Here is a 21,465-nt window from a genome sequence, read left to right as displayed (position 1 = left end):
CTTCATAATCAATACCTTTTTCTATAACTGTTCAAGATAACTGTAATCAGTTCTACCTCATCTATCATTATCCCTTCTGTTTTGATGTCATTATCCCTCAGCACAGTTATGGGTAATAAATATCATTTTAGTAAACTGGAAGTCCTGCAAAAGGAAGCATAGCAGTAATGGTGACTGTTCACTTATTGCTTCTGTTTTGCAGCCAAAATGCTGAGGTAGGGAGTGGCATCAGTATATTAAGTTTTCCTCTTCTGAAGTAAAGGGAATAGATGAGTGAAGCCAGAATCTTTTAGGAAAGATGGTTAAGTGCCAGGAGACTCAGGGGCTGAAGTACTGGAGGGCTGAAGGAATTGGCAAGCCCACAGGCAATTTCCATGCTTCTGCTAAAAATAAATGCCATAATAAAATTGTGCCTCTTAATATATCTGAGGTATACAGCAAAAGTCTGCTAATGCACATCCACCCTACTGAGGCTATTGACATATGTTAAACACTCCACAGAGACCAAAGGAATGTTAGGAGGAACTCAGTATCTCTGGGAGCAGTGCAGGAGTGATCTGGCCAGGGATAGCTGGAATTTCTCTGCTAAAATACATCCAGTGGGGAAAAAACAAGCCAAACCAGCAGGTAGTCACATTTTTATCTTCTTCTCCAGTAACATGTTACCAGTAAAATAACGGATATAGCAAGAAAAAAGAAAAGTGTACTGATGTTTGACAAAAAAAAACAACAAAACACCCACCAATCATTCACTGTGTATATTTATTTACTTACTTCTTTACATATGGAACAGTGAAATGTGTGGAGTATTTAGTTCACATTTGTGATTTTTTTGTGAGGTTTGGGCTTTTCTTTATTTTTTTTCCTAGACTGAGAGGTTGTTTTCTAATGCCAGCTCTTTTAATGCCATTTCACTAATGAGAGTACTTCAGAATTATTGCTTGGAGTTATTCAGTTTTCAGAATGATGTCTGACAGAAAGAGGGTTAAATCTGCCATCTAAGAGCACCATCTGTACACTAAGCTGTAGTTTCATACTGTACCAGACTAGTCACCTCTGGAAAGTGCAACTCTGAGCTGTCATCATGGGGATATCTTTCTGGAAGACTTTTGGAAATGAAGTCCTGGTCTGTCTAGGAAGGGGTAACTGAAAACCCTACTAGCCCTCTCCCATACAGTGCCCCCTACAGATACTTTCTCCTGCTCTTCCTCAAGTAGACCACAAGAGCCTTTAGCTCACTGCTGCCTTCTTGCACTGGGGGCCGCTGGTGAAAGCAGCTCTGTTCGGTGCGTGCCCTGTGTGCTGGCGGTGCTGCCACTTCCCAGGCTGCCAGGAACTGCTCACACACCGTCAAGGTCTGTCTTTATTCAGGATGCTGGGTATCCAAGGGCAAGGATAAGATGAAGACAGCCCGAAGCAGGCTTTCTTTTTCCTTTTTTCCACATTTTGGCTCCCATGGAGATCCAATGTTCCATGCTTCAGTGGCGTCACCTCCTACTAACCAGAGCCAAGCAATGCTCTTGGGTACCGACATATTCTCTTCTCCAACATGTGTTTTCTGTGTCCCAGGAGAAAATTTTTGAGCCTTCCACTCTGGGCTTCTTTCCTGTGTCCTGCTAGAACTGCTTTTCTGTTCATTATTTCCCTTCCAGAAAAGCTATGTTTTTGGACAAGGGTGGGGACTGTTTTATTTCTCTCACAGGAAAGAGACTTGAGCACTTTGAACTACTTCTTATGCCCAAGAAAGTAGCAGTGGGCTACAGTACAAAACGACTATTACTGCTTAAACTTGAATTACTCATCTGAGCAACTAGACTTTCCTAATTAGGACTAAAAGTTTCAGAAGTGTGTCAGGGTGTTTTTCACTACATTAAAATTTAGACATTTAAATGTTAGGCATCTGTTGTTCCTTAATCTTCTGATCTTCCTCTGTAGTCAGTGGAGAGATAGACCCTCTAAAGGATGACTTATCCCATCCTGACAAATTTTGTAAGGGGAGATGAATCAGCTCTTAAGTTCCTAAGCCATCAGCAAACAGATTTTTAAATTAATTAGGGTCCATTTAGAACTCACAACTTTATGCTTTCATCTTTTGATATCTTTTAAAATAATCTAAATCTTCTGAAAACATTTCTTAGCTCTTTTGATGAGATGCGTCTTTAATGGTAACTAGAGTATGAAGTTTCCTAACCGTACTTTCCTGTCAAGGCTCTATATATAAAAAAATAATAATTTACAGATAATGAGCAACATTGTCTTAGTGACACTGTTCCATACTCAGAAAGCCAGAGTTTGTCAGATATTTTTATTTCCACACATTTGGCCTTTGCTGTTCTGACTCAAATGCTCGGATAATTTTCCTTGCAGTTTTGGGGTTTTGGCTCTTCTAGTTTATAATGCTACCAACAACATCAATTTAGAAGAGGAAGACATCCGACAGAAGCTCATAAGTAATAATGGGACCATGGAAGGAGGATATAAGCTTCATACTGTGAATGTTGATCCAGTGGGTAAGTAGTTTTTGGTGTTGTTACACAACAGATTTTGTTTGCTTGTCCACAAATAAACATCTACTATGTTAAAATAATCACACACTTCCAAATGGTACAACTGTTTCAGACTTTATATTGTCTCTTTAAGTCTCATTGTTCCACTAGTCTCAAAGAGTTGTGCTCAAGATATCTCTTTTAACACAAATACAGTTATATAGATTGTTTTAGACAGTGTTTTGCTGTTTGGTTCAAAGAGGCTGGGACAGTTCCTGACAGCTCCTCTGGTAGTTGAGGATAAAGAAGTATGATTTACAGCCAGAACTCTAATGAGATGTTTTGGACCTCAGAGACCCCTCATGCTTACTCCTCAACTCTGTTGTTTATATTCCTGCCAGCTGCTGCCCTTAATCAATCTCCTTATAGCTCTCATCTTTTCCCATTCAAATTCTTCCCGTCAGAGATTGCCCTTGCCTTGGGAGGGAGGAGGTGGGGACTGGTGAGTGCAAGTGGATGCAGCATGCATGTTCAATTCTTTCCCTTGAGCAGCAGCAGTATATGTTGTCCCCTGTCGTGCACCCCTCCACTGCCACTACTCTATAGATAACAACCAAGCATTTAATTTGAAGACACCTTTGTGCTGTAGACCAGCTGACGAGCTGAGGATAAGAAATGGAAGACGATTCGATGAAGAAATTTACCATTAACACTAATATTCTTCTATTTTTACAGAAAAATGTTTAGCTGAAGAAAACCCTCCAAACTATTTTTGGCCAGATACCAGACCAACTGTCACCAACTTCACATTATGCTATGGGAGCTCAGTTCAGACTGCATCAAGAACCTGGTAGGTGTTCAGATATCTGAGAAGCTGAGACCTTCAGATGCAACTGTCCGGTTATATAGTTAAACTACATCCTCCATAATGGTTGTTATTGGCTGGTATTGTATTTTAGGAAGATGATTTCTAGACTGTGAGAGATTATGTGTGTGCAGTAAGAGTATGTACTTCATTGGTAAGTAACAAAGGCTCATCTACAACTTCTGTAGGTCTGATTGAAGCCCACGATTAATATATGTTCAAAGTAACTATAAAAATAGCACCTTCTTACACAATGAAACTGCTTTCTTCAAGTCATGATGTTTATATTACCAAAACCAAAGTTTTATATTTGCTATCACTCCACTACTATTATCTGACTTGTATAGAAATTCTCAACAAAAATCTATGAAGATGAGATGTGTATTTAGTTTACCTCAGAGCCTCTCATCTCGTTAGGGAAAAATAAAAAAAATACTGTAAAACAAGCATTTTGCCAGTAGTTAGTCATAATTGAAAGTGGGGATAATCGTATGCTTAAAGATTTGAACTTGTGTTTTTAAGGTTTAGGATAAATTTTCCCTAACGTAGGCTTTCTGTGTGAGCATCTACAAAAGATTTAGACACTGTATCTCTATTTCTCATTTGTAAAATGGGAATATTATTACTTCCTTTGTTATATTACCAAAACAATATGGCTTTGATCTCTTTTCAATGCCTTGAACATGGGTATGATGATGAAGTATTAATTAATTTCTTCAGTATTTAGCATGGTCACCATTAAATGCAGTTTAGTAGTCTTATCTGCCCACTTTGCATCTGGAACATGTTCTGAGAAGACCAGATCTTTTACTTTTTGAAAACAATATGGCAACATGGATATGAATCAGCTTTGAGGTTCTGTGCCAAACAGGAAAGCAACCAACATTATATTTAACTAACTCACTTCCTCGACCTCTTAATCTTGTACAAGAACTGCTGGATTTTGATTGACCAACTTTTGTTGTAGAGTGAGTAGTGGAGAACTTTAATTATTTTTATGTCAGAGCCTCAGAACCATTAAAAATTAAGGCTTCTGGCCTTTGTTGCCCCAGTATTGCTTATCTTTATTGTTCATTTGTGGTCTACACAATACCACTGATTGCCCTTGTACAGGACTTCTCATAGAAAAAGTTACTGTGTTCTGCACTGTGCTATGCTCGCCTTGGCTCTGCCTCCACTAGCTTTTGCCAATATGGAGCACAGGTGGGATGTGTTTTGAGAGAAGATGAAGCTCTTCTAATGATCTCTTCTAGTCCTGTGCACCCCACAGTAGAAGGTTACCTGCTGGTGTGCTGTTATAGTAAAGGTGGTCAACTGAGGAATAACTTTATTCTATCATGTGCTGAGTGAAAAGATAGCTTTTTCCCATTCTCCATCCTGCCTTTGTCATACTAGGATAACATGGTTGTCTTTAAAGAAAACTGAGGCAAAAGTGTGTTTAATTTTGGAGCCGTACCTGGTTATTTACATAATTTTGCTATTGTATTTCATGTGGATTTTGTAATTTTTTCCTCTTTAGCTATTTGGGTCTGCAGAATTATACATCATACTGGGGCCAGCCTGATCTTAGAAATTGCACAGGTGGGTATATTGATGTTGGTCTTTGGTTAAAGGAATAGTTTTGCAGACTTTGATTACTGCTTACTATATGGAAGTTACATTAAGGAATAATATCTTCCTCATTTAGGCCAAGTCATTTAAAATCTTTCTGAAAAATCAGTGCAAAGGAAATATTTAAACTCTGGGGAAGTGCACCAAGTTGAATTCAGCCCACTCATGAAAAGCTCTGGGTACCAATTAATTAAATAAATCAAATTCTTTAAGTAATGTAAGCAAGAATAGGGGTAGGTGGTAGCTTGCCTCAATTTGGTATTCAGGTTCAGACAAATTTTTAAATGTTTCCAATGCCTGTAGGTGCCAGTGGAAAGCCTCCCACTCTTTTCACTGGGCTTATGATCAGACACTTTCAGATTTATTCTCAGTTTGAAAAATACCCCTTGATGTCATTCTGGCCTTAAAGGAGTAATAAAATAAATAGACTACAATTTTATGGCCCCTTTTTTTAGTGCCAGAGCTAGAGAAGAGAATGATACTCTCATAAGTAGTTCAGAGCACCTACAGTAAGCTCCTGTTCTGAATTGCTTTCTTGGAGAAGCCTTTATTTCTTTCTCTACTGAGGTCCTAAGGAGCCTGGCTACCTAGCTTCATTGACTGAGTACCTGCAGTCAGGTTATATGAAAACATCATTTCATGTAAAATGAACAACTTACAGTAAATGTAGCAAGAACTATGTTATACAACACAACATTAAAAAACTACAGCCAGCTGTAGACTAAATAAGGCTGATCTTTCAAAATCTTATTTGCGAATTCAAATAACTCTCAGATATTTTGATAATGTAAAATGTTATGTTAGTGTGTTTACGTTAGTTTTCTATCCAGGTGGCATAAAACTTACAGTTAAACATGTGATTTACACTAATTTTGTGCAGTTGGACATGCTAGAAAACTTTCCTAACCAGGAGGATTCTTCTCATGAAATTTACTTCTGTGTTGTGCTTGCCAACCCTCTGAGTAAGAGTACAATCCTCTAAAGGAACTGAAACATTTACAGTGGGGCCAGATGTTCTCCCCAGAGCTTAAAAGAGTGAATACTTTGCCAGTAATAGTGACTTTGGATGCATGTGTTTCACTTCAAGAGTGAAACTGGTTTTCACAGTGAGAAAGGATAGTATAAGGAGAAAAAAAGCAAGAAAATACGCTTTTTATGCCTTACTTTCCATTTTTTCCTTTCAATAATAGTTCTGATTTACAAACTCAAATCAAATTCAGGAAAATAAAAACACAGCCAATGAGGACAGTATATAATAATTAGCAGGTTCTGTATACTTTTTCATAAAATTATAAATTCGATAAAATGATAAAATTCTATGTTCATTATGAGTACCACAGAATATGCTCTAGCTTTCAACACTGAGGATAAAAATTTGTATTTCTGAATTACTTCAGGACTGATATACATTATTTTCTCTTTTTACTTCATTTTACATGTACACTTACAGAAAATGCTGCTGATATAGCCAATCAGCTTCTGAATCTCACTGGTGAAGGGCAGCAGCTAACCTCGGACAAAGTAAATGATGTTGTGCAGAAGCTCAAAAAAATTGTGAATGATGAAGAAATAGATGAATCTCTGGGTTCTACTGTGGTGACAATTTTTTCCAATATTCTAACCAGTTCAGACAGTGTATTGGCAGCATCATCTTCAGAGTAAGTATTTCTTCATTTGAGACAAGCTTTTGGGAGCAACCTGCAAGGTTGGAAGGATTCATCCTTCTATATATAGACAAACAATTGCAGTTCAAAAATCAAACTTTTCTGTTTTTCATCAAAAATAATTTTCCAAATTAGACATACAGGTATTTATTCTTGTACTAAAATTAATGTGCATGACGAAGATAAAGTATTTGGATGGAAAAGAAGTCTTCTGATACATGATGCAGCATAGATCTAAATATTGTGGGAAAATTATTTCAGGACCAGTGATATGTAGTCAGATAGTTTCTGTTAATTAAAAACTTTTGTTTTCAACAGTCTCCTTGTGAGTACACAGATGGGTGGTAGAAACATAGTCAATAATAAGAGGATCATCTTAAACGTGGAGACCATACAGATCACAGTTGGGTTTTTTTCTGTATTCAGTTTTTAGAATAATTTTATTTCTGTTTTTAGAGCTCTAAAAACTATCGATGCCTTGGCTTTAAAGATCCAGTTCACTGGACCATCCATGAGTATTTCAACACGAAACCTTGCACTTGGAGTGTCTTCTATAAACTCAACTTCTTTCAAAGGTGGTTCTTTCAGTGTGAGCCCACAGAATAATGCATCTGATTTCCAGGTATGGAACAAGCAGTTGTATTTGAACATGAAATGTGCCTGTTGTTCCAAGTGTGTTTATTGTGGTTCCTATAAACCACATACAACTCCCAATTCTTCCTCTACATTCTATTTCCTTTTTCCTACAATCATCCAAAGTGATTAATATAGTATTTCCTTGAGTGACAGGAAACCCATATAAACTCATATGTTCCATGCAGATGAAAAGTAATTTGCTTACAGATCCAGAGCAGACTTTGTCCTTTTTAGTTTTTGTTTGGTTTTTTTTTGTTTGTTTGTTTGTTTGTTTTGGGTTTTTTTTAACTAATGAAAATGGAAAATAATCTTTAACAGTCATCTGTATTACTCATTGTACACTACCTAACAACTCCATTGATGCACTTCAGCTTTAGAATAAGACACCTCAATGTAAGTAGCCACATGTAGATTTCTGCAGATATAATAGGTCTTTAACCTTTCAGTATAGTTTAAACACCTACTGCTAACAGAGAACTAAGGCTGATCCAGTTGTCCACACATAGGTTGATAGACTTGTGCTGTTTGGGGTGTCCGAGGTGGTTCCAGACATTCGTGTGAAGGTTGATTAGCCTAGATGTGAAAAATGAAAAAAACACAGATCACTCAAAATTCAGAATGGTCTCCAGTGCTACAGTATCTAGACAGGATTCTATAGTCAAGATATCTGTCATCACCTCAATTTTTTTTTTCTTCTTCTTCTTTCACAAATAGAAAAGCTCAAACATCTAAAATCTATGAAATAGCATTTGAGATGCACATGAGCACCTTTTGGGATTTTCCATAGGTTCTGTTGAAATCAGTAGCAAAGAGGTGCTGAGACTTTTTAAATTTCATTGTATGCCTGTCTCCATCTTATGGCAGCTAAATGCTTTTAAAAATGTAGTGCAATATTATTTATTCACAGTTATATAAGAAGTCTACGACAGAGGTAATCTCATTTTCCTGGGAATCTAGCCATTAAAATACAGTGAGCCTTACTTGGAGAAATACACAGAAAAGATTAAAGAGAAAAATAAAAAAAGCTACTATAATTTGGGCCAGAGGAACCAGAAGTGAATTCAAACAAAACTTGGCATTATGAAAACCATTAAATACTAATCACTAGAATATAAGTATCTTATGGAACCAAATTAATTCCCACTGCAAATTGTCAAGACAACAATCCTGCTAAATGTCTAATCATTTTATCAAGTGCTATGTACAGTAAAAATCAAAACCAGTGCTGAAGACAGTGCTAGAGAAAGTACAAATATAATAGGCTGCAGGCCTTTTACATGCTGTGTACATAGTCTTTGGATCAAAATTCAAATGCTGGCTTAAATAGATACAAATTGATTTAATGTAAATGAGTTTTCACATATTAGAATTTCACATTCATAGACATTTTGGCTAAAATTTCTTTGAATCAATTTTATTAGAAATTTTTTTTTACAATTGTAATTCTACTTTTGTTTAGCTCTCTGATTAATGAAGCTCAATAGCTGATTGTTCTTTGATTGTTATCAAAGGAACATTTCTCCTCCAGATTTAATCCTGTATTTATGGAAAGAGGAAAGGAAAAATTCTGAAGCCAGTTTGGGGATATTCGCATTTATAATAAGAATTACCATCTGTGGCTTAAGGACATCCAGGAATTTTCTTGCCCTGGAATCATTTATTATAGCACTGTCTAAATAATCATAAAATCCAAACTCTGTCAAATTATTTATAATGTTCCTATTGGAACATGAGTTTGTTCTCAGACTTTCATATTCCCAACAGCTGATTGAGAATTCTTAGCATCCTTCCTACCAGAAAAGTCTGCAGCAGCTGTGGTCACCATTTATATTTTCCATGCCTATCAGGAAAGATACTTACTATCCCTGCTGGAGGGAGATTCTCTTGTGAAAGCACAGGTTTTTCACCAGTAATGTGATGATCTATCCCAGGATCATCAGGGAGCATTAAACTCCTCAAGCCGTATGTCAGAATGTTTCCAGAATTTATTTCATATTTTTTTCTTAAAGTAGATATCGGGCAAATATATCTGTGGCAATGTGGAAAGATTCTATTTCAGTCTCCTGTGTTCTTTATGTTTCTTGCCAAATCTTTCACTGAGTTAGCTTTTGGTGATTCATATTATTAAATTGTTCCTGTAATATACCCGTACTTCTTTATAGAAGCCTCTTCCACCCTGTTTGCAGACAATACTAATGGGACATTTTTATCACACACATGCTTTCTGTTTAATATGGCAGAATTATCCTTTGAAAAACTTTTATTCAACTGAATTTAGGCCTGTCAGGAGATACCTATGAACCACTTCTTACTAATTTCTGAAGGTGCCTGTTATTCACAGTAAATCAGTGAAAATTTAAAAGTTAAATAAATCTATCAGTAGCCTATGGCTTTTAGCTTTCTACTAGCTAATGGTGCTTTTAGAATCGTATGACTGATCATGAGAGGCATAAATACATGACCAAGTTGCCTCTAGAGAAGTCAGGAGTGTGAGTTTCCTTATCTCACAGTAAAATTCTTAAAAGCTTTTACCGTAGAGCCACTGTGAGATGGCTTGCTCCCCTTCCTTTGACAGGTAGGGTGGCACACCTTGAATATGCCGTGGTGAGAGACCATGCAGTCATAGAATTGCTGCCTGGTAGCTAATGAAATGCACATTTTCATCCTCATTTATTTCCTTCTGATTTTTTACATCCCTGTGCCATAGAGGGCTTTCAGCTGTCTGACACATTACCAGTATAGATTGAGCTTATACTGATGGCAGAAAGTGTCTTTTTTTGTGCTACATAGCATGATAAATACAGAGAGGTGGCACTAATCATTGGTTTTAAATCTCTCTTCTATAAAAGAGAAACTAGGAAAGCTCATAAGAGAATTATTTCAGATGAGCAGGTCAAGACAAATAATACAACTCAAGAAGGAAGTATTCAGAGCATGTTTTTCAGTTCTGAAATTGTTTGGTATGAGGAAAATTATCTTGAAGATTACTGAAAATTATTATGACTGCCATTACTGCCATGTCATTATTTCCAAAGCATCATTATATCAGTGCAGGAGTTTGTTTGTTTGTTTGTTTGTTTTATCTAATACCTTTTTGTAGCAGAAGGCTGATCTCATGCTGGTAGGGTGGGAAAACCTCCTAAGCCTTTTTTTTATTTATTACATCGACTTTTAAATAGGTACAGGTCATATTAATGTTGATTGGTTCTAGTGCCATGTTTAGATAGATATCTTTGTGTAAGGGTATGAACACTGTTGTGGGCAATGGATGGTTTGGGTTTTGTTTGAACATGTTTTTCTGTTGTTTTTATTTCACAGATAGATTTTGACAAGGATCAGACAAATGCCTTCGCTTCTGTTGTTCTGCCACCAAGTTTACTGAGGAATTTAAGTCAAGATGAGTTTGAAGTTATATCCAGGGCTCAATTTACTTTCTTCAATAAAAATGGTCTTTTTCAGGTAAACTTTAAAAAGCCATTTCATTTAGGGTGAGTCAAAGCCAGCTGCTAAAAGTTTCCTGTATTATAATCATTTCACAGCATCTCCTGAGTTACAGGAATGGGAAGCTGATAGCAGATGTAGGCACTAGAGACAGTGTTATGTTTGAGTGACAAAATAGTCGAAGTGCCCAAGTTGAATTAGTGTCAGTGATTTGAATGCAAATGGCTGTCACGTCAGATAAACTTTTTCTCTGAGTGATCTATGGAAAACTGTATCCCAGCTGCTTATAATCAGAGTAAAGTAGCAAGGCCTCTTCAAGGGCATAACTTCTCTTAAAATGCTTTAATATGGGTCCTTAATGTTCAGTGGAGCCAGGCTCTTTTCTATCAGAAGGGAATTTGGCCTATAACACTGACAAGTACTCTTTCTTTCTCTTTTTCGTAAAATACTTGGTTGGTACTCATATCCAGCTGACTACTTATATTCTGTTGGAAACTCTGAGCTGGTGGTCATTAGCCAGAGAACATATGTTTCTATACATACTATTCTTCTTTTCATCTATGTGTTCTCATAAGCACACTGTATTTTAATATGGAAAAACAATAACAATACTTGTACCTGAAAACTAAAAGGACTCAGGTAGATTTTATTTTTTCTCCCTTGTGTCCCATCAGATTGTAATTATAAATAGTTCCTGCATGGTAGGCACCAAAAAGATTAGGAAGTGTTTGCAGCTTGGAAAAAACAATCAAAAGCATACCTATTTTGAAAAAAAAAAAAGTGAGTTAATTACGAAGGAAACATTGTTTCATAGTGAACTGTACTCTGAGCCTCATAAGACTTCAGTTTGTTTTCCCATTAGTATTTCAAATGACCTTTGGCTCTTGTGCATCCGCAGAACTCTGTAGTATTGTATTGTCCCTATATTATCATTTTAATTGGCAGTGTATCTAGATTCTTCAGATAATCTAGGCAAGAAAATACCCATGACCCTCAGTAGCCTTCTGAAATACACCACAAAGTATTTTTAACTATTTAAAATAGTATTAATTTTAAGCCCACTTTTGAGAAAAACAGGATGCATATATTTAATAAAAAAAAACAGAAGAATACAGATGTAAGCATGTCATAATGGCATAAAATAAAATAAAGTCAGAATGTGTCCTTTAATGGTGCTAGAATGTGTTTCTAAGGGATACTTAATAAGTCATTGAAAAGCAAAAAACAGGAAAATTTGCATCTAAGTATAAAACTAAAATTCTTTCAATTTTTGGTGTGTTTTTCAAACTGCTCATGGGTGGCATGTTCAACACAATGAATTAAAGATGTGTAAAACTCACATTTTAGTAAGTATAAAAATAAAGCCTAAAATAAATAAAGGCTAAAAATAAAGCCTAAAATGATATTAATCCACTTGCCATCTCAAACCCAATGACTTTATCCATTAATATAAAAGTATTTCATAAATATATTTATTCCAATTGCAATTAAAGAAAAAATCCCAGTGCTATTAGACATGTTTCTTACAAGCATTTGACATAACAGTGAAACATTATACTTTACAGTACTGGTGGATTTTTGGTTTGTTTGTTTTTTTTTTTTAATTGCAACTGAGAGAACGCTGCTAAGTTTTATCTTTCCGTTCATTAAAACTGGATTGTTACATTACTTAGAAGACTACATGAAAAATAGATGTAAGCTATTCAGGGTGGGATTCATTTCATCAAAGGCAGGTATGTCCAATGTACATACATGCCTGTGCCTGAACTGTTGTCCATAAGCTGCCTTCAAGGCCAGTCGATGGTAGAGAACGGACACTGTTGACACACCTGATCCTAGTGCAGGAGTAGGCATCAGTTCCCCAGACAAAGGACCGGAGTGGAATTTGAGACACCCCATGGCACAAAGGTATTACTGTCTGACAGATATGACAGCCTGTAAGAGATGAGAGATCTTCTGCAGTAGCAGCTGGAGTCTGGGCAGGATACCTTAAAGTCTCTAAAATGGACACTTATTTTTAGGCAAACTGTATTTGACCTAGATGCATAGAATAGATGAGGTGGATTATGCCCTAGATGTACCTGTTTCCTTTCATTGACTATGTAAGAAATGCTAAGATGAGTACTTCAGTTCTAGACATCTTCTTTTTACATGTCTAAAGTTAGGTCGGAAGGATCATCCTTGTGAATTCTGCTTTCCTTTGTACATCTCTATATTTCACTGGCTAAAAGCTTGCCCCTAACTTCAGCTGAGCACAGCCTTACAGCTAAATAAGCAGTTACCTGTATTTTACTTTAATGCACACATTATTTCTATTCCTTTCTAAGGACAAGTAAGAATATATTAAATTGTCTTCCTAAAAGAGACCATCTCATATTTATTGCTACAGTATGTTATCTCCTAGATACAGAATTCCCTGAAACCCATAGAAATCTGTCCAAAGACTTTCATAGACATGGCCAGATGTTGAAATTTAGGTCATAGCCAGGAGGTTTTCTCTTGTTTGAATGCTCAAGAACTGCCTAGAAAACTGCATTGTCATTCCTCTGCAAATTTTATTTCTTTTTAGGAAATTATGTCACAAAGCTTCAGTATAATCTGAAGTACTGTGTTTGAAAACTTTTGGATATGGTTCTTAAGAAATTAAATATTTTTCTCAGGATAATGTGCACTTAATAACTGAAGCTATTCTGTCTCTCATGAGTGGTGGGATCTCATGAGTCCAGTGCTGAGCTGATACCTGTCATCTTGTCAGGCTGAAAAAACCCATAGGCTGAAGGAATCAGGGGAGTTCAGGAGTTTGGCAGCCCAGATTTTCCGGGGGAAAGTGAGTGGCAATAGACGTCATTTGACCTGAGATCTGCCACAGGCAGTGACCAAGCTTCCCATAAGGCCAACCAGGCATGTGACTGCAAGTTTCAATGGAAGCTTGTCAAAAGAAAATACTATTTACAAAGCACTTCCATTTTAATAAGTTTCTAAGGAAAACTTATATTTTGGAAAATTCTGGTACTTTTTCACTGTAGGTTAGAACTGGCATTCCACAGTGATAATGTCCGTCTTCTATTTAAATTCTCATCAAATAAGACCTTGTAGAAAATATTATCTCCTACAGTAGATAACACTGCTTTGAATTTACTACTTCTTAGTCATTTATTGTAAGATGGAGGATGATTTAGCAATGATACACAGAAAACAGTTTATTCTCTGAAAACTTTGCATCTACTAAAAAGTATAGAGACAACAATAAGAAGATAAGAAAGCTAGTTCAGTCTTGTTTAGGGAAATGAGCTAATCATATCATGGGTTGTTATCTGCTACATTGTTGGAGTTACAATTTTGTTGGTATCAGACATAATGATTAAAAGGGGAATTTATGCCTTCTAACCTCTCTCTGTAATAGTGCCTATATATGTATATGACAATAAGGAAAATAGGGAGACTTCCATGAGGCAAACCCATAATTTGATTTTATAAACATAATGTTCTTATATTACATGATCAAAAGTGTAGAAATGCTGACAACCTATTTATTCTGGCATGCCAGAAAAAATAAATTGTGCACTTTGGCTTTTATGTTATGTGCTGTGTAAGCATTTATTATACTTTTCTGAATCTTTTAAAGGATGCAGAAAATCCTGCCAATTTGACCAGTTTTGTGGTGGCATGCAGTATTGGAAACATAACCATTCAGGATCTTCAGGATTATGTGAAGGTTACAATTAAGCATACCAAAATTCAGGTAAAACAAGACTGATTGTTCAGAGGAATGCAGATTATGTATAGCAAAGACTAAGCATATAGCCTGGTTGATTTTGATGGATTTTGAGGAAGAACATAAAACTCAAATGGAAATAAAAACTCTAGAACAAAAGCAAGTAAGCAAAAAGTAAAAGCAAATAACCTCTCCCATTCTCACACATTCCTATTCCATTATTGATCTAACGTTTATCTGAAAGACTATTTGATTCTGCCACTCAGAAGCAATTTCTGTGCCAATAACTGTAGGCAAAACCTCTGTTCATGACCCTGTTTAAGAACAGTGACCAGGGACACAATTTATTACGCTAGAATTTTAGAGTGACTTAAATTCTTTGATCAAACATGAATTACTTTGTAAATAGTTCCCCAAGTCATTTTGTTATGTGGTTTTCAGCAAAGGAATAATGGACAGAACCATGTAGTTAAAAGATGACTACAATTAACTTAGGGAAATACAGACCAAATGCAACTTTTTAGTACATGCTGTTTCAGTTAAAAAATGTGTGAGCTTGACCGTTCTCAGACATGTTGTCAGTAGCTACTCCAGAACAGACAATAGCATTAGAGAAGTCAAGAAATAAGATGTTAAAATGCAATACTTAAGTAAATTGTTTGTGTAATGAAAAACTGGTTTGTAACTTTCACAGTTGAAGTAACTTTACCTTGCATTTCAATACAATGATTATTTTAAAGTCATACAAAACAACCTTCACTTAGGATCAGCTGGCTTTTGAACATTTTCAAGGCCAATTATATAAAGGGTTCACTGAGAATTCCTAAGGAAATGAACGGAAAAAAGTGTTTAGACTCTGTAAAGACATCATACCCATGAATTACTTTTGTGGGACAATAGAACTTCATTATTCTGAAGACGTGGAAAAGGAACAGCACAGAGGGAACAGTGCTCTAGAATTTATAATCTAGGCAAATCTGTCTAGCAGAATAAATTGTAATTTGACACTAGGCAAAATTTCAGCAGTAATTATATTTATTCTTCTGCTTATTAAATGAAAAGATATGTAGTAAAACATCTGTTGTGAATGTATATGTTGATGCGATTTATGTCTGAAGAGGTATACAAAGTCTTCTTTTGCATGTGTTCTTAGGATGATCCTAAGCCAACCTGTGTCTTCTGGGATATGAACAAAAATGGTAAGTTTAAAAATACTGTAATTTCTTTTATGTGGGGAATAAATGTGTCTCAGTTTTAAAATTGGTCACAGTCTTGACCATTTTGCTTCTTAATCAATCCATGCAGAATGAGATGAAGTCTTTAGACTGTGTAATTTCTTCTGGTTAGTACAGTTGCTTGTAACAGCAGTTGTTAAATATTCTTTTAAACAGGTTTTTCATGTAAATTTTTTAAACATTTTAAATTTGTAAATTAAGTTTCTCTACTTTTCTGTATCTGATAACAGGTTTTCACTGATCTGTCTGTATGTGCTAATTAAATAGTAATGCTACTAAGACACATGAATGGTTCTTAAGCATACTTTTAACTGGTCATTTTTAAAATGTTGGGTTATTTAATTGTGAGATTGTACCTGTTACAAATCTTAAACTGTTTTGTCTGACATGGAAGATTAGTAACTACATTACACAAACTTCATCTACCTTGTAAATTGATAACAGTCAGCATGATGAGGTCCCATATGGGGACACACATTAACAAGGCAGCATTTTATCCCATTCTTCATTGCTACTGCCTAACCTGTGTGTGATGTTACACTCAGACTTTTCGTCCTTTACACATACAAAGTCATTCTCTGGGATGGCTTTCTGGATACTTCTATTGTAGAGATCACTACCAAGATGTTACTCTTCCTTATAATGAAACAGATTGAGCAAAGAAGTAACTGTCCTTAGTAGCAGGATTTTGGGTGGAGGGGTTTAGTACTGAGAATATTGCAAGAAATAAAATTTACCATCCAAAGTTGTACTTGAAAACAGGAATTTCAGACAAAATATCTGAGGAGAATGCAGAAGGATAAAAATGAGCCAAAAAAAAAAAATCTAGATAGGAAGCTAAACTTAAAAAGCACATTAAAGGAGAAACACACAGGGAGGAAACTATTCTCAATGGTGGCTTGAGTGGAGGAGAGTTTTAACTGGTTTTGGAACATCTTCATGGTCTTTTGAGAGATTCTGTCTTGAATTTGAGGTAAAGTTATAGGACCAGTTAGATAATTTGCTGGATTTTGCCTGCAGTTGTGCAAAAAATATCTTTAAGAGTTCAGAGAATATGACCTATTTCACAAAATTAGTTCATATTTTAGCAAGGAAAAATTAAAGGAGAAGTAATCAGAAATGCAAATTTTACTTTTTAACATTTAATTTTTAAAAATAAAATCTTTCTACTTGTTTTTTCAGAATGGCCTTTTCAGGTTGGGTGAGTAGGGGGATAGTTTACTTCAAGTTTTCTCTTAAGGCCACAAGGGATCATTGGGCTTATCCACTCTGACCTTCTGCATTACATGCTGCAGAGAGGAAGGGCAGGAACCGCTGCTCCTGGGCCATAAATGCTTTCATGTGCCTGGGGATATATGAGTAGGAGGGAGACAGCTGCAGACATCACATCCGTGTGGTAAAAAGGAGTTCTAAAATCATCTTACTGTTGGGCAAAACTAAGGTGTGTCTTAATGTGTGATCCACACAGTAGGTCTTATTCATCCCTCATTAACCAAAAAGCTCGCTACCTTTATTGTAGATCTCCATCTATTGCTTCTACTTGGTAGTCCATCACTGGGACACTCACCTGGTGTGATTCTCTGCAGAAAATAGGAAATCTGGCACTTGCTTCTCTACTGATTGTTTCTAACATTCACTCATCTAGTTTGAGAGAGCACTTCTGCATTTGCACAAGATGAAGTGACAAATCAGTTAAAAGAGAGGGTGACGTGTTTGCTGGGAAGTACGGTTTCTCCTGTTCTATTTCCACAGGTGGCAATGGTGGCTGGAACCCTGCAGGCTGCCAGGTGGATGCAGAGTCCAGCGAAAATGAGACAGTTTGCTTATGCAACCACCTCACACACTTCGGGGTCCTAATGGTATGCAGATTCACTGGTCACTAAGTTATCTGTCCTAGCATCTGCAATGCAGTTTCTGTCTTGGGTCAATAAAACTCTCAATTTTGTTGTTTGGGTTATTCCTTTTGCATGTGATTTTTAATAAAAAACCCATAATTTTCCCTCATTGTCATAAGGTTACCTTTTTATAACTAAATACTTAGTGATAAGTATTCAGGAATGAGATAATGAATAAAGTTAGTAATTAAAGTAGATGATGATGATGATGATGATGATGATGTTCTTTACAGGTGGCTAATTATAAAATAAAAAGTAAAATGTGCCCATCAGAGTATTCTAAATTTTGAAAATACTGTGCCACAGAAGAACTGGGGTTGAGACTTCTGAGCAATACCAAATTACAAATAGCATATTATAGTATTCAACTTCAAAGCTGGGACATGGCTAGGTGAAAAAGAAAGTCAGGGACTGTAAAATGAAGGCACTGTACTAACACTTACACTGACAAAACAGAAAAAAATTACCTTAATCTATGCTAAAGCGCAGGGGGTCCCTGTCATTTCCCTTAACAGTGTAATCTGACAAAAATAACCTGCAGCTAAGAGAGGAGGGTGTAACAAGAGGAAAGTGAATGAGAAACAAGTCTAGGTAGATTTGAAATTTCAAGATTGGGAAAGTGGGAAGTTGTTAGCAGGAAAAAAAAATAGGCAAAAAAGTTGTTCTGTTTTCAGAACAAAAAAAAGAGAGACTCATTGTCAGGGCAAACAGTCAGGGTAAGAAAAATGTCCTACAGTCAGTAAAACTGCTAATGAGGATGAAAAGTGAAGGGAAGAGAATAATTCCTTTACATCCTGAGATTCAAGAGGCTAAACTGTCCTTTGCAAATTTACGTTGCAAATATGACAAGAGTTATATTTATCTAATGTCAAAAAGTATAAGGCAATGCCATCTTTCATGAAATGTGTAAACCCCTATTTGATGGATTTCATCAGCTTTGGGGATGCCTTGCAGTACAGGCCTTCTCTTGGAAAAAGTCTGCCTGCTGAGGGCTGGTAAAAACATGTAACTCATGCTCTGTCAGAGCCTTAAGCAAAGACTCCAGACAGGGGGGTGGAGACGGGTAGAGCATAGCCTACCAGAGAGATGAAAGAGGGAACCATACAGAGCACTTCAGCCTCAGTAGCTTAATTCCTCTGGCACTCCAATGCCTCCAGCAATTTGCATGTGTGAAGTGTTGTTGAGAGAAAAAAATCCCAGATTGAAAAAGATGGGATACTGCTATCTTTTTGTAACTTCTGGTGATTTTTCACTCTCAGTAATGCGCTGAAACATTTATTTCCATCAGAAATTAACAGTCTTTGGCCTCTGAAACATAACTGCAGAAAAGATGTTTGCTCCTGATGACAGCAGTGCTCCTAGTGGAAGTATCTGGGGTTGGATTTAACTCGTTGTAGTGACACACAGGACTTAACCGCACAAGGGAGCTGCATGCACTGACGTTTTCAGCTTCAGGCTTTCAGACCCTTCTTAATAGAGCTGCTCTCTTCACATCATGCTCAGATGTAGATATGAAAAAGCCACAAGCTTTTTGTCGTTTTGCAAGCTAAATTGTGGTCTTGTTTCACTTTTCATCCTCAAAGAGAGAAAAAAAGGGCTTTCTTTAGAATATATTCAATGAGTCCCTTCTCTTTCCCAAACGCTTTTGTGGCAGTAGGAAATAAGGCAGAAGTTCTCTGAATTTGGGCTGTGTTCCAATTGATTTTTACACAGTTTTGACCCTTCTAATTACTTTTTCATTTTAATTATCTTTTCTGACATTAATTTAGATACTGAATTATTTTCAAATAGCAGTCTCCTTTATGTATATAAACTGTCATCTAAGGTTGGGACATGGTGTAGAAAAGCCGCTCCTTTTTCCTATGAAGAATGGCAAGTTTTGTAGCATTTTATTGGTTTCTTTTTGCTAGATAGTTTTACTAGGGACAACAGTGACACTGACTGTAGAATGGACACCATTATGTGTTTGTATTTGCTCACATTTACTCCACAGTGATATAGATCCAAACATTCTAATTTTTTCTTGTCCTTAAAAAAGGAAATAACACTGGCATTTATTCTCACACAGTACTATGTGGCAACTACAGTTGGACAGAAAACTGGAAAAAAAATCCTCAGAATGTTCCTGCTTAATTTCCAATTTTTTTTTTTTAATGTTGTCTTTGTCACTGTTTTTCTGACCATTTCTATTTAGAACTGTATTTTTCATGTCAAAACAGACCATAAAACCAAAGAGCAATATCTTGCCCTTGATTTCACCCATAGATGATTAGCTACATTGAGTGTTATGAACCTTTAATAATGAAAAGTGATGCCAGAAACTCCCCAGAATGTTGCACATTTCAGTAGGAATACATTTAAATTAAATTTTCCTAAATCTTCTTAAAGAGCGTTGTCTATAAGCAACAGAACTAAAAAGTTTGAAAAGGGAAGATTTTTCCAGAGGACATTTGAATTCATGATACTGAATTATAAGGATCAGTATCAGGATCTGTCTATCTGCTGATCCCAGCATTTATAATACTTAAAACACAATGTTTTGAAGAGCTATGGGAAGGAAGTGAGAGGTGTAACGACTATAGACCAAGTATGCTCAGTAAACATGAACTCTAATGTCAGGGTTATAGTGATATTGCCAAAGTGCTTTTGAGTTTTACTTGACTAATTACCAAGAAAGAATGTTGTGTTCATGGAAAAGGTGTTTGCTATAACCAATGCCTCTTCCTCCTCTCTCACATAGGACCTTCAGAGGGCAGTTACACAAATAGACCCACAGAATACCAAGGTCCTCACCTTTATCACTTACATAGGCTGTGGGATATCTGCTATATTTTCAGCTGCAACTCTTCTGACATATATTGCATTTGAGTAAGTATTAGTTCTATGAAAAAACATCACAAAGGAAGTACATGTATGTGATGAATAAAATAGTTACATGGTTAGTGTGGTTTATTTGTATAGGAAGGGAAATCTGTTTTCAAAAAACCCTGCAAAATCATGGTCACAATGTTGTAAGTGGATATTTTTTTTCAAGGGGATGTAAGTTCAGACTTTCCTCCTGTTTTCAGTATGTTGTGCTGCTCAGGCCTGGGAATAAAGCTAATATGTCTCAAAATTTTCTCTTTTGGGAGTACAGTATCTTCTAGATTCTGAATAGATATGTATTATTTTAACATCCACAACCAGGCTTTTTGTAAAAACAAAAAAAAAAAACTTGCCTGTGTGGGCATAACAAAGCCTAAGTATAAAAAGAGAAATTTCCAACTAGAACAATTACATTCTAGAGCCCTTCAGAAAGAAGTGGTAAGAGAAATAAAATGAAGATAAGTTGTGAAGTGTTACAACAATTTCAACAGCAGTCCTGCTGAAATGTGAAAATGACTCAAGAGAATGCAAAAGTTTTCAAGTGATACAGTTCTGTGAACAGCGAAAAGAGAAAATGAAGTCATGTCAACACAAAGGAACCATTCTGTAACAGGACAGGACAGAGCAGCTGCTAGAGAAGGATAGTTCACTGCAGGGGGAGGAAAAGGGGGTTTTCGAGTTCTAAATGTCTCCAACAATTGCATTCCTATAGCATTACCTATGGTAGAGTGTTCTGGTCCAAGATGGCAGGAGTTGTTGGCTTGCCCCCCTCAGTTCATACATTTCAATGTCTATCACTTAAAAAAGAAAATTGACTTGATCTTCAGTCTTCCTAAGATAGTATAAAAAAAAAAAAACCAAAACAAAACAAAACAAAACAAAAACCAACAAAAAACAAACCAAACCAAAACAGAAAACAACATGCACTGAACAATATATTCCAAAAATTATGCAGTGATTTACATATGAAATGATCAGAGATGAGCTTCTGGTCAGATGCATTTTGAAAGTTTTCTTTCATTTTCTTCAGTTTTCATTTAAAGTACAAAACA

The 21,465-nt window shown here is 36.2% G+C and overlaps 1 protein-coding gene across 6 annotated transcripts in view; it reads left to right on the top strand.

Moving 5' to 3' along the window:
• The window catches only part of ADGRG6 (adhesion G protein-coupled receptor G6), a 112,967-nt gene that overhangs the window by 73,640 nt on the left and 17,862 nt on the right, over nucleotides 1–21,465 (top strand). For all 6 annotated transcript variants that reach the window (XM_042795980.1, XM_042795977.1, XM_042795979.1 and 3 more), the window contains 10 exons: nucleotides 2,368–2,510; nucleotides 3,222–3,336; nucleotides 4,871–4,932; nucleotides 6,413–6,620; nucleotides 7,083–7,248; nucleotides 10,581–10,721; nucleotides 14,329–14,445; nucleotides 15,572–15,617; nucleotides 17,406–17,512; nucleotides 20,289–20,416. In XM_042795980.1, coding sequence (XP_042651914.1) covers nucleotides 2,368–2,510; nucleotides 3,222–3,336; nucleotides 4,871–4,932; nucleotides 6,413–6,620; nucleotides 7,083–7,248; nucleotides 10,581–10,721; nucleotides 14,329–14,445; nucleotides 15,572–15,617; nucleotides 17,406–17,512; nucleotides 20,289–20,416 — 1,233 coding nt within the window. The remainder of the gene's footprint in view (nucleotides 1–2,367; nucleotides 2,511–3,221; nucleotides 3,337–4,870; nucleotides 4,933–6,412; nucleotides 6,621–7,082; nucleotides 7,249–10,580; nucleotides 10,722–14,328; nucleotides 14,446–15,571; nucleotides 15,618–17,405; nucleotides 17,513–20,288; nucleotides 20,417–21,465) is intronic.

Source organism: Tyto alba, unplaced genomic scaffold (genome assembly GCF_018691265.1).
Source record: "Tyto alba isolate M040663 unplaced genomic scaffold, T.alba_DEE_v4.0 Super-Scaffold_22, whole genome shotgun sequence".
Classification (NCBI taxonomy): Eukaryota; Metazoa; Chordata; class Aves; order Strigiformes; family Tytonidae; genus Tyto; species Tyto alba.
Note: the sequence above shows the minus strand (reverse complement) of the source record. Positions and strands in the feature narration are given on the sequence as shown.